This window comes from Pinus tabuliformis, chromosome 9, assembly GCF_031772625.1.
Source record: "Pinus tabuliformis cultivar Carrire ecotype Pingquan chromosome 9, CPIR1, whole genome shotgun sequence".
Lineage (NCBI taxonomy): Eukaryota > Viridiplantae > Streptophyta > Pinopsida > Pinales > Pinaceae > Pinus > Pinus tabuliformis.
The window spans coordinates 1,331,463,722-1,331,475,869 of NC_142307.1; the positions used below are offsets into that span (position 1 = coordinate 1,331,463,722).

The 12,148-nt window shown below is 39.0% G+C and overlaps 1 protein-coding gene across 5 annotated transcripts in view; it reads left to right on the top strand.

The window, feature by feature from the left end:
* LOC149153430 (zeaxanthin epoxidase, chloroplastic-like) overlaps positions 1-12,148 on the top strand; it is a 230,511-nt gene that overhangs the window by 59,641 nt on the left and 158,722 nt on the right. For 3 of the 5 annotated variants that reach the window (XR_016262920.1, XM_089440859.1, XM_089440861.1), the window contains 4 exons: positions 8,539-8,701; positions 8,938-9,012; positions 9,131-9,231; positions 9,440-9,555. Coding sequence is in view for 4 of the 5 variants with exons in the window: in XM_089440859.1 (XP_089296985.1) it covers positions 8,539-8,701; positions 8,938-9,012; positions 9,131-9,231; positions 9,440-9,555 (455 nt within the window). In the remaining variant the exon portion in view is untranslated. The remainder of the gene's footprint in view (positions 1-8,538; positions 8,702-8,937; positions 9,013-9,130; positions 9,232-9,439; positions 9,556-12,148) is intronic. The other 2 variants (XM_089440862.1, XM_089440860.1) reach the window with 1 other exon arrangement.

The window sequence follows — 12,148 nt, forward strand, 5'->3', positions numbered from 1 at the left end:
CTGTTTGAGTTAGCATGAGTTAACTACTTGTGCAACTCGTCCTATTTCAAGCCAGCCACTTGAAGCTCAATCACTTGTTTTTTCCTCAATTAACTCACACTAGAAAATCAAGAAACATTAGTTAAGTGCAAGCTAACTTGTCCTAATTTTTAGGGACACTCCTAAATTTGAGGAACTCGAGCATGCACAAGAAGGAACTCGAATTTGACTGCTTGAATTAAGGCACAAATCAAGGAATCAATTTCTCGCTACTATTTTCAACAAGCCAATCTTGAAGATGAACTAGTCTTTGTTCCTAGAGATAAAAGAGATGCTAGCAAGTAAAGCATTTTGAAATTGTCTTGTTTTAACCAAGAAGTCAAGTTGTTGTCATTAAAACTGATGAATTCTAACTTTCTATTCTTGCTTTTGTGGGCCAAGCAGGATATTACATTTAGGGGTTATCTTTTCCTAGCTATCCTAGGTGTTGACAAATAAATTAATTTCTCAAAATGATAGTAGCAATGATCTTTCGAAAAAGGTTGCCTTAGTTCTTCAAACTTCAACAGGATCAGATGGTTTGTTTTTTGGGTGGTCCTCTGTATGATGATACCGAGTACTATGTTGAGGCTTCCAAGAGAGAATATCATTTAAAAACACCTAGGGAGTATTCATTCTTTTGCCAACAAGCTCAACTGGCATTAGCGTTGGTTGTGAGAGAGCCTATCCCCATGGAGCAAATAAAAAGTTCCACCCAGGAGTATTCCTTGCAAACACTTCTATTGTTGAATTGCAACCAATGTAAATGCAATGCCTCTATCAAAGGAAGCTTTGGAGACATATAGCGTTGACACCACAAGAGACAAGGCCATCACGAATTAAGGCATGGAAGTATTTCGATCATAGGGTTTCATTGTTTCAGCGGCGTAGGGTCAAATACCTCTTTGTTTGAGAAAAGATTTGTTGGTATGAATTGGCTCATTGACAGTAAGGGTTTTCTAGCTAGAGGCGTGGGTTTTGACGAGCTGTTGTTTATTCATAATTCAAGGAGTGGGGCCATTTCCAAGGCATGTTGGGTGCATGATTTGAAGGAGTGAAGTAGTTTAAAAAGAATTATTCAATCATTGAATTGCTCTTCCAATATCAATCCACCTTTTGTGGGAGGCTTATTGTTTTCATTGTACATGTGACAAAACCGCTTTTTTTTTTAATTTTTGTTTTTTCATGCAATATTTGTTTATGTTTTAGAAGTTAGACTAGGTCAAAGGAACTCCATGGAAAATGCTATTTTATTGTAAAGGAAATTCCTTACCTTCTTTATATAAAGAAAGGATTTCCTCATTTGTAATCATGGTTGGGTTCTGGGAGCATTCCTCTCCCTGGGGTTTAATGAAAATATTTCTTGTTGTTATTGGGGTTTTGGGTTTATCATGTGATGTATGTTTCCACTTAGAAGGATTTGCTTTCTTGGTTTTGTCTTTAGTACTTTAAAGGGTTTAAATTTGTAAGTGATTCAAGATCACCACAAGGCTTAGTGTGATCAATCCACTAAGGTTTGAGGGCCAATGAGTCATGTGATAGGAGAGATCAAGGTGCTAGACCTTATCTTGTCCTTTGTTGGTGTCAAGAGTTGCGGGGGAGCACCCCCACCCCCCCTCGAACCCGCTCCCGAATCGCGCTCCGGGCAGGAGCGCGCTCCCGAAAAAAAATTTCCACTCCCTGCCATTTTTGAGATCGCTATAGGGAGCGATCGCTCCCGGAGCAAAATTTTAAGCCTGGGAGCAATCGCTCCCGAACATTAAAAAATCGCTCTGGGAGCGTTTCGGGCGGTGCCGGGAGTGATCCGGAGGAAAAAAATTCTGCGGACCCGAAAAAAAATTAAATTTAAAAAAAAAAAATTGTTTTAAAAGCCCAATGGGCCTAAAAAAAATTCATTATCACTTCATTGAGTTGAGTTTCTTGGAGAGCAAGAGCAAAGGAGCAAGGAGAAGCGAGGAGCAAGCACCGAGGAGCGAGGAGCAAGCCTGCAAAGAGGTAAGTAACTTAGTAATTTAGCTAGTTTAGTTAGTTTTATTTAGTTAGGTAGTAATTTAGTTAATTTAATTTAGTTTTAAAATCATGAATTTAAATTAAATTAATAAATTAAATTAATTAATCCCAATAAATTAAATTAATTTGCAGATTCAAAACCCTACAAACATCAAACACCATGGACCTGGCTATATTTCTTGGCATTTTCCTCTTCTTGGTCCCTTTTATGGTTATTATGGTGCTGGAGAGTAGGAAACGGAGGGGCCAAACTGAAGAGGGGGATGAAGAAGCTGGAGAAAGTCGAATTGATGAAAACCCCGGTGAGGAGGAGCTGGAGGAGGGTGAACATGACCCTCAAAAAACTAAACAAGACCAAACCCCATTGTGGAAATATGTTAACAGGGTTGAAACAGGGAGAGGGGGTGGAACCACTAAATTTCATTGCCCCCATTTCAACAATGATTACACAGGTTCATACACCCATGCTAGAAGACACCTCTGCGGGAAAAGGCCATGGGATGGAGACAAACAAATAGGAATCAAAACTTGTCTAGCGGTGTCAGCAGCGGATAGAGCCAAATACATAAGGGAAGAGGAGGAAGCCCAATACAAATCAAAAAAATCAAGGGGTTTCTTTGAACCAAGCTCACAATCACAAAGAACTCCTTCAGCATCCTCCCAAGGCAGTGGATATGGAGGCACAGGGTCATCATCTTTAAGGCGTAGAACTATATCAGATTTCCTTGATGAGGGGTGTAGGAATGATGTGGATTCAATAGGTTTCTCTATGCATGTGGGATACCATTCAATGTTCTTTGGTCACCTTATTGGCATGAAATGGTTTCTGCCATAAATGATGCCCCTAAAGGATACAAGAGCCCTGGGTATGACAAGGCAAGAACCATTGGCCTTGATCATGAAAAAGCAAAAATATCACATTCTTTGAATAGAATGACAAGTTCTTGGACTGACCATGGGGTGTCCTTTGTATTTGATGGATGGACAAATGTAAAAGGCAAGCCATTGATAAGTGTTCTTGCTGTGTCTATTAGTGGTCCCATCTTTCTAACTGCACATGATTACTCAGACAAGTTCAGGACCGCCATCAACATTGCAGAAGCATTACTTGAAACAATTGACCGTATTGGGCCATACAATGTCATCCAAGTCATCACTGATAATGGTCCTAATTGTAAGGCAACGGGAGAAATTATTGAGGATAAATACCCCAACATATTTTGGTCTGCATGTTTGGTTCAGACATTGAACCTTCTGATGCATGATGTTGTCAAAAACAAAAATGCACAATACCAATGGATTGGTGATTTGTACAAGAAAGGCAAACAAATAATAAAATTTATTACAAATCATACCAATACCCATGGCCTTTTCCACAGTCACTCGAGATTGGAGTTGTTGAAGATTGCGAAGACCAGATTTGGTAGCTATTACCTCACCTTCAGGCGCCTTTTGAAGGTAAGAGAGTCATTGGCTAGCATGGTATCAAGTCCACATTGGCAGGTATTAAAGGAAAGGGCTACAAATGCAGCTGACAGGCGAGGTTTTGAACTGGTGGAGGAGGCCGCTCTTGATGGTCAGTTTTGGACAAGTGTGAGGCAAGTATTGGATTTCACCAAGCCCATTTATCACATGATTCGGTTTGCAGATACAGACAGACCAGTGATTGGCGATGTGTATGAGCAGATGAATACCATGTTGGGGGAAATAAAAGATATTGTTCATAACAGAGATCCCGACTTGTACAATCTGATTCACGATTGTGTGTGTGAACGGTGGAATAGACTTAATCTTCCACTACATTGCTTGGCATATATCCTTACGCCAAAATACTACTTTACATCTTGGTTGGGCCAACCTGCACCAGGGGGTGGGGTTAGGACCAAACCCCATTTAGATGTAGAGGTAACTAGAGGATATTTGGAAGCATTAGAAAAGTTGGTACCTGACAGGGAGGAATGTGCAGCTGTGTGCCTTGAAATAGGCAGATACTTCAGTGGCACTGGTTTGTATGGTAACTTCCATGCAATGGACGACAGAGATAGATTTGATACTCTCACATGGTGGGAAACATATGGCGGCCAGGGACTTTTGCCAAAATTGGCAAAAAAGGTTCTTTCACAGGTTGTAAATACTTCTTCTGCAGAGAGGTGTTGGAGCACCTACAGCTACATACATAATGTGAAAAGAAACAGACTCAATGAAAACCAAGCAGAAAGCTTGGTTTATGTGCACTACAACTTGAGGTTGTTGAGTCATTACTGTGATCGGGCTTATGAGGATCCCACATATAAAATTTGGGACAATCACCCAGAGGATGACAATTTGGAGGATGGCATTGTACATCTTGAAGAACTGGAAGAGGAACTTGTAAGGGATGAAGATGAAACAGCTGCAGCAGCCATGCCACCTCCACCTCCACCATCCAGTAGCAGTGCTCGAGGTCCCAGTCTTGTTCCTTTGTTGTCGGCACCTCCATCTACACCCTAACGTGGAGGTTCTAGTTCTGGTCGTCGGTCTGTGCGGGAGACTCCTAGAAGACCACCACGACCTGCTCATACTCCTGGAGACTCTCGTGGCAAGGGCCACATGTAGATTTACAGTTTACTTGTCTTTTTTAGTTTCTATTAGACTTTAGTTTTCATAACTGTTGAGTTTTGAGTCCTTGACTCTTGACTCTTTCATATCATAATGATATTTTTTGTAAAAAATATATCACTGTGACAATGAAAATTTGAAGTTTGAAGTTGGGCCTTGGCAATTATAACTCATTGGTAATGATTGTGAATTATGAATATGATGCTTCGTGAAAGACTAAAGTTGTTTCATTTCATTTCATTATTCATGTTTCATTTTATAAATTTATAACATTTCATATCATGTTAACAGTTAGAAGTTAGGACTTAGAAATATCTAAGATATTACTTCTTGTAATGGTTAAACTTAGTTACTTAGCTTACAAGTACAACTTTGGTGATCAATGATGATAAATGTTATTGAATTTTCAATTTTGAAAGCTTGAAGTTGAAACTTTAAGATTGAATTTGATGAATCATGATTCACGAGACTCAATATGTTGCAGTTGTAATATGTATTTTACTAACTTGTGGACATGGTTGATGACGATTATAATTTCTAGATGATTGATGTGATATGGTTCAATGATCAATCTATGTTTTTTTTTATGTTTTTTATGTCTAATTCATCATTCTACATGTTTTTGTTGACATATATGTATCAAAATTTAAAAAATATAATATATATATATATTTTTAAAAAATCGCTCCCGGATTCGCTCCCAAACCGGGAGCTTCTGAAAATGGTTGCTCTCGCTCCCGTTTTTGCTCCCGCTCCCCGCTCCCGCTCCCGCTACCAAGCAACATTGGTTGGTGTGAAGTACTCATTAGGACTCTTTGTTGGGAAAACCATCGAGGGGGTTGCCTTAGTGAATGCTTGGTTTGTTTTATGCCATAGTTGATCCTTGGGCTGAGGATAATCCTATTGAGGAATTCTCGAGTGAGTTTTTGACTTTGTAGTCTACCGTGAGTGGCTGAGAGAATACCCATCTTTAGATGCTAGTCTCTTTCCTCCAGTGTTCCACGGGGACTCGCCCCCCCCAGGGGTCTAGTTTCCTCGCTCCCCCGTGCTCCGGGGACTTGGGGACGAGTAGGGGACGTTTCCCCACGCTCCCAAAATGGAGGAAACTCAGAGGGATGTGCCAGGGAAATGTTTCCCTTCCATGAGGGGGCGTTTCCGAAAAGGGGGACGTGGGGGGACGAGGGGGGGCGAGAGGGGACGTGGGGGGACGAGGGGGGACCTGGCACGCCTTTAATGCATTAAAAACCATTTTAATTAACTAAACGTTGAACTTAATCTTTAATTAAGAGTTAATTAACGTTTAGGGTTTTGGAAAATCGTTGTTTCATGTTATAAAAACGGCACCCTGAACCATGAACAACACACTCACAGCCTTTGCAAGTTCGCTGAGCGCTCCACTCACAACGTTGGATTTCACTGTTCGGATTTTAATAAACAGTGCCTGTATCATTATTGATTGTATTAGGAATTGTATACAAAAGGTAAATTACCTAAAAAAAGTCAGTGAATTAATACAATTTGTTGAAAGTGCAAGCTAGGAAAACCAAGACCTTGAATCAGTTCAATATGGGCTCTCCCCGTTCATGGTGATAGTAGGTTTAGGAAAAGAGCCTACTGTCACATGTTCTGAAAAGTGGATCTGACTATTTTGTTTCCAGGAACCAATTAACCACAAGTATGGGTGAAAAATCCGACTTGTAAAAACTTAAAAGACTGCCTCCTTGACTACCATGCGTTGTGTTGATGAGACCTGACTGAAATATAATATTGTTGATATAATAAGACCTGATTAAAATACAGAATGTTAATATTCCACCAGCCACCCAACTACTTTCCTATATGATTTCTCAAAATTCTGCCCTGACATCTAATTTTGATCCCATGAGAACTTAAAGGGTTCAAAATATACATTCGCTCAAAGAAAGAAACCAGCAGGATCTGTAAAATGGAAACTAACTAAGCAGTCTAACAACATGAAAAGAAGAAAGTAACTTCCACTTATGTGTCTATCAGTTTTTGCATGAGATTGCCGATGGAAAAATCTATGGCACAAGGTTATGGCTGTTGCAATGGTTACTTGGGAACTGAATAAACAATAGACAGTCAGCCTATTACTATATTAGGCCTATGGTCTTTACCTGTGGAAAAAGCATCCAGGGTCCGTTTAGTCCAAGTTCCAAAAATGATTTCTTTTAGACTTTTTCTCTAGGTTAGCAGTATCTAAAACAGAATTGTGAAGGTATATCAGACCTATGGGCTAGTCCTATCACTATGGAAGCATTGCCAAATAGGCTATTCATATATTAATATTATCAGTTGAAAATCTACGACTTGCCTAACTAATATGTCAAGAACTTAGAAGTCCAGTTTCTCAAAATCATTATACATAATCCACTATAGTTCTGAGTTCTCTCTATGTTTAAGTTTTCTTCTAAGAAGGACAGTTCTCTCTTTGTTTAAGTTTTCTTCTAAGAAGGATTGTATAAATTTTCAAATTCATTGCTTTCTTGCTCCAAGAATTCATATCAATGATCATGCTTTGCAGCTTTTCAATTCAAACCAAATTGTCATAGTGGACTCAATTAATAAATTATATTTTATATTTATAAATTTTTAAGACCCTGACACTCCCCCACATTTCCTAAAAAATGGTAGGGAGCTTTTGCATAGGCCGCTCCCGCGCCCCCTCGCTCCCTCGCCCCCTCGTCTTGGAACCTTGTTGGAACATTGCTTTCCTCCCCACACCCCACTCTACAATCCATTACTTTAGGTAGCCAACCTAAGGAGTGTCATTCTTCATGGTACCCTCTTGTCATTAACATTCCCTTGAATCCATTTCTGTTGAATATTGGCACTGATCTTCACATCCCTCCATCACCACTATTTCCTTTTTTCTCTTAAAAGCCCAATTCAATCACCAGGGTTACATGTGATATCACCTTGCTCCTTATTGTTTATGGCCTAGAGAATTTTAGCGGATCCCCCCTCGAAGCTCGAGGAGAGCTGGCCTAAATGGGCAAAGGTAGGTCACTGAGGTGACAATGGGTGACCTATCGAGGTTCCACTTGGATTGTATGGTATGAGTTGGAGCTTTCATCATTCTAACATACAATTTGAGTGGTAACAATACCATAGCACCAAAAGGCATCTCAAACCTATCAACCAAGGGATCACATGAAACCACCGACTCATGACCCCAAAGCTCCATCAACAAAAAGTATGCAACCGTGAAGAAAGAACCATGTACCAAGACAATGCTCTGCATAAGCCTCTTCTCATCCCATGCTACTAGTATCCGACCCTTGGGGGGCTATAACCATCATGAACCAAGAAAAGTATCATCTCTAAGCAAAACTTGAAGGTGTATACCCCCAACCCATCAAAACTCCATAGATATCATGTTGCAAATCATATCTTGTGATGAAGATGAGGACCTGACATTGACAATTGACAAATTTCCCTATACTGAGGGACTTGTCACTGAAGAAAGGCCTCTTAATTAAAGTGGAGGCTTGAAAAACACTGATTTGTACATGCTTTCCTACAATTTGAGTCAAAGATGAAGGCTTTATAGAATTTGAATTTCTTTGGGAACTATAATAAAAGTATGTCTAGGCAGGGCATGGGATATTGGCTACTATGCTTAGATCACAGATGGGACATCCCACTCATGAAATTAAAAATATTGCTCCAGTTGTTCTTTCTAATGAACTTAACCAGCCAGTTCAATAAGCGGGGGCATTTCTGCAGATTGAACTAGTATTCTTTTCAGAGACAACAAGAAATGAAAAGAAGAGCAAAATCAATTCATTAACTAGTCTAGTTAATTGTCTGAAGCACAATTTCATATGTTGAATCAAAACTTTCAATGCAAGTTTTTAGTTAGCAATCTTACTTTGCCATAGCTTACAGGTTCATTAAATTTGACACATTTACCCCAGCAGTGGAAAGAGGGCTTCCAGTTACACGCGTTATCAGTCGCATGACTTTGCAAAAGATATTAGTGCATGCCATTGGACCAGAGATCATTGAAAACAGTAGCAATGTTGTGGACTTTAATGATGATGGCCAAAAGGTACTTTCACATGTTGGTCTCAGCATCTCTTCCTATTTTATCAACTTGGTGATTTCTGCATAATCTAGCCAGCAAAAGTCATTGCATGTGGTTCTGTTACATTTTGGGTTAGGATTTCAAAACTTCTGTTACATATATGATGTCCATGACCAAGTTTTATATGATTCTAAAATTACCAGATTGACTCTTGCTTTCTCGTGTACAATTACAGCTTTTTTAATTACGATGTGATGCAGGTAACCGTTATGCTTGAGGATGGTCGACAATGTGAGGGTGATATTTTGGTTGGTGCAGATGGAATATGGTCCAAGGTAATAGGAAGAATCTATTGCTTTGCTGCTAATTTTGCCATGTATAGGAAGAACATCTAGAACATCTCATTGTATGTAAGATACAATTTCTTTCCAATAACAAATTTGCCTGAACCAGGTGCGTGAAAAGCTATTTGGGCCAAAACGAGCTATCTACTCGCAATATACATGCTATTCTGGCATTGTAGACTTTGTGCCTCCAGAGATTAAGACAGTGGCGTATGTTCTATGATTTATTGGTTTTGACATTATCAGAATTAATATAGTTTCTTTGAAAGTTTGATGACATAAAAGAGTGATGATCTGGGTCTTCTCTGATAAATTGATCATGTATTTTTCTAGGACTGATGTGGAATAATTTCCAGTAACATTTGAGGATAACTTGGTCTAACTTGAGTAATCATACCTTATTGATGATGCATTGTAGGTATCGAGTATTTCTAGGTTACAAGCAGTACTTCGTTTCTTCTGATGTTGGAAGTGGAAAGACACAGTGGTATGCATTCCATTATGAACCTGCTGGGAGTGTTGATCCTCCCAATGGTAAGATAAAACTCATCTCCGTTCAATGGGATTTTTTTGAAAGAGTGCTATTTTTGAGATTTTAACTTCTGCTCATTGCTTCAGTATGACTAGAATCTGATTACATGTAAAATGCGTTTGTTATTAAGATTATTGTCCACATACCAAAAAATGTGGAACCTGATAATTATTCTTGAATCTAACTTCCATAAGTGCTTTTCACACCACCATATATTTTGTGGGATCTGAACACATTTCATAATCTTTTTTTTATAAAAGTAAATGTATGTCACTACAAGTTGCTGCTTTTTCTCATATGGATCAATATGCATGCATGCCAGCTTGCAAGTTTATAACCTGTGTAATGGTCTAATCCTGCAAGATTGCTAGTTTTTGTTCTTTTCTATATATTGGTTTACGCTAGCATTTTTAGTTTTGACATAAGATTTAGTAATATTTTACAGTTTCCCTGGAAATCCAAATGACTTTGATTGGGAATATATGGAAGGCTCACCAAGCTTTGATGGCGATCCATACTGAGCAGCCAATCATATAACAAAGTTTACTAAGCATGTCTCAAAGTTTGAAATGGTGCATGAGGGTATTCTCATTAGATTGTATATTTACTCTACGGGATATAAACACAGGGATTGGCTCCATGATTCATGTGAACCTAGAAGCATCTCCTCCTATTCTGAAATGATTAAGAGGTTTATGAAATACAATGGACCAAATTTTAATCTAATCAGGAAATCGCCTGAGATATGGAGGTAGCCCTCATAAAAGAACTTTACACCTCTATTGATGCTGAGGGAAGAAACATTCAAGCCAAACAAGTTGAAGAAGAGCACCATGATGTTGAAGAATGTAACTAGTGTCGGTCTTCATAATTGTATTTGATGAAAAGAAAGATAAAATAAATTTATTGTAAAAGAAAAATGAGTTTGAAGAATTATTTTGAAGCATGGGTTTCATGCTCTTTTATTTATTTACTAGGTCAAAGCCTCCATTGAAGGCTCCTAGGTTTTGTCATGAGCCAATAGTCATTGTCATCTTTATTAGACCCTTCTTGGGCTTTTGTATCATGTAAAAAGAATTATTTTTGAGTCAAAAGAGTCATTTGTCACCTCCACACCAAGTCGGCCCTATCCTCATGAAGTCGGCTTGGATTAGGGCTATTCGACCCAACAAAAAGAGTATATAGAGAGGCAGCTTGACCTATTTGATGCACACACTCAACAAGTTCGATCTACAAGAGAAAGAGGTAGAAAAGAAGAACGGAGTTGTAGGAAAAGGAAGGAAGAAACTGGGGAGACCTAAATCGAGTTCTTGGGCATCTCTCTCTCGCACGTGCGAAGTTTCTGGGCTAAAGTTGGAGCCAAAATTTCTGAACTTACTGCAGGTTCGAAATTCTGAAGACGGGGGCTGAAATTCTGAAGTTAGGGGCCAAAATTCTGGATTGAAGTTGCATCTGAGAAGTTGACACTTGGAGACTTTGGCAGGGGTCATCTATAGGAAGGAAGGGCTGACTTGGTGATTGGAGGAGGTCTTGTCTGGGTCTAAAGGGTCTTGGATTGTCTCACCTTGATTTGAATCTACTAGTGGAAGAGTTGGACTGAGCTTTCCCCTTGGAGGGGTTTTACCTTGGCTAAGTGCCTACATCTTGTGTCTCTTGTTCTTGTGGTCTTCATATACATTTTATTTGGTAATTGCTTGATGAAAGATAAACTAATAAAGAAGTAAAAGAAGGCAACATAAATCACAAGTAATTATAAAGAAATAGGAATCAAATCCTAGGCATCAATTTCTCAACATGGTATCAGAGCTAAGGTAAAAGAAGGGCTAGTTGAAGATCACTTTGTTGTGTGAAAATTTCTGAATCTACACATTAAAAATCCTACTGCAATCATTGGTTTACCATCTCCTACTTTTTTTTACATTCAACAAGTTATTTAATTATTTAAATAGTGATGAAAACACTATTGCAGACTACACATACATACAGATCATGAACTTAAATGAAATGAGACAAATACAAAAGGGACACCGTTATTTTTTGTTAAGTTATGGTATGTTCTATGCTTATGACAATTTACTTATCTTTCTTATTATTATCCACAGATTAGCAATCACATGTACATAAAGTAAAGTGCAGATAGAACATTAAACGCTCGACAGAAAACACGCCAAGACAAGAGACACAAGATGTGGCGGCTAGCCGGGGACAAACCCCAATGTGGGGAAACCCTTTGATCAAATCTTCCTTTATCTTCAATAATCCAGCAGAGAGAAATAGTACATAAATCTGATTTACATTAGCAACAGCAAACCCTAGATCAGTCCCAAACTAGGGCAAACAATATCTTGCAAACCGACCGTCGGATCGGCTTGATTCCACCACCAAAAAATGCAGCCTTTAGAGGAGATCTAGATGGACCTACAACGCAGTTCTGAGGAGGGAGTATTCTGGTCAACGCTGGTCAAACTTAGGTTCTGCAGTTACTATCCTAAAACTGCATCCTTTCTTCCACATGTGTGAGAGAGAGTCTCTTTTCTGTGCAGTAGAGAAGAGCCTCTTTTCTGCGCAGGAGAGAGAGAGAGAGATGTGATGAGA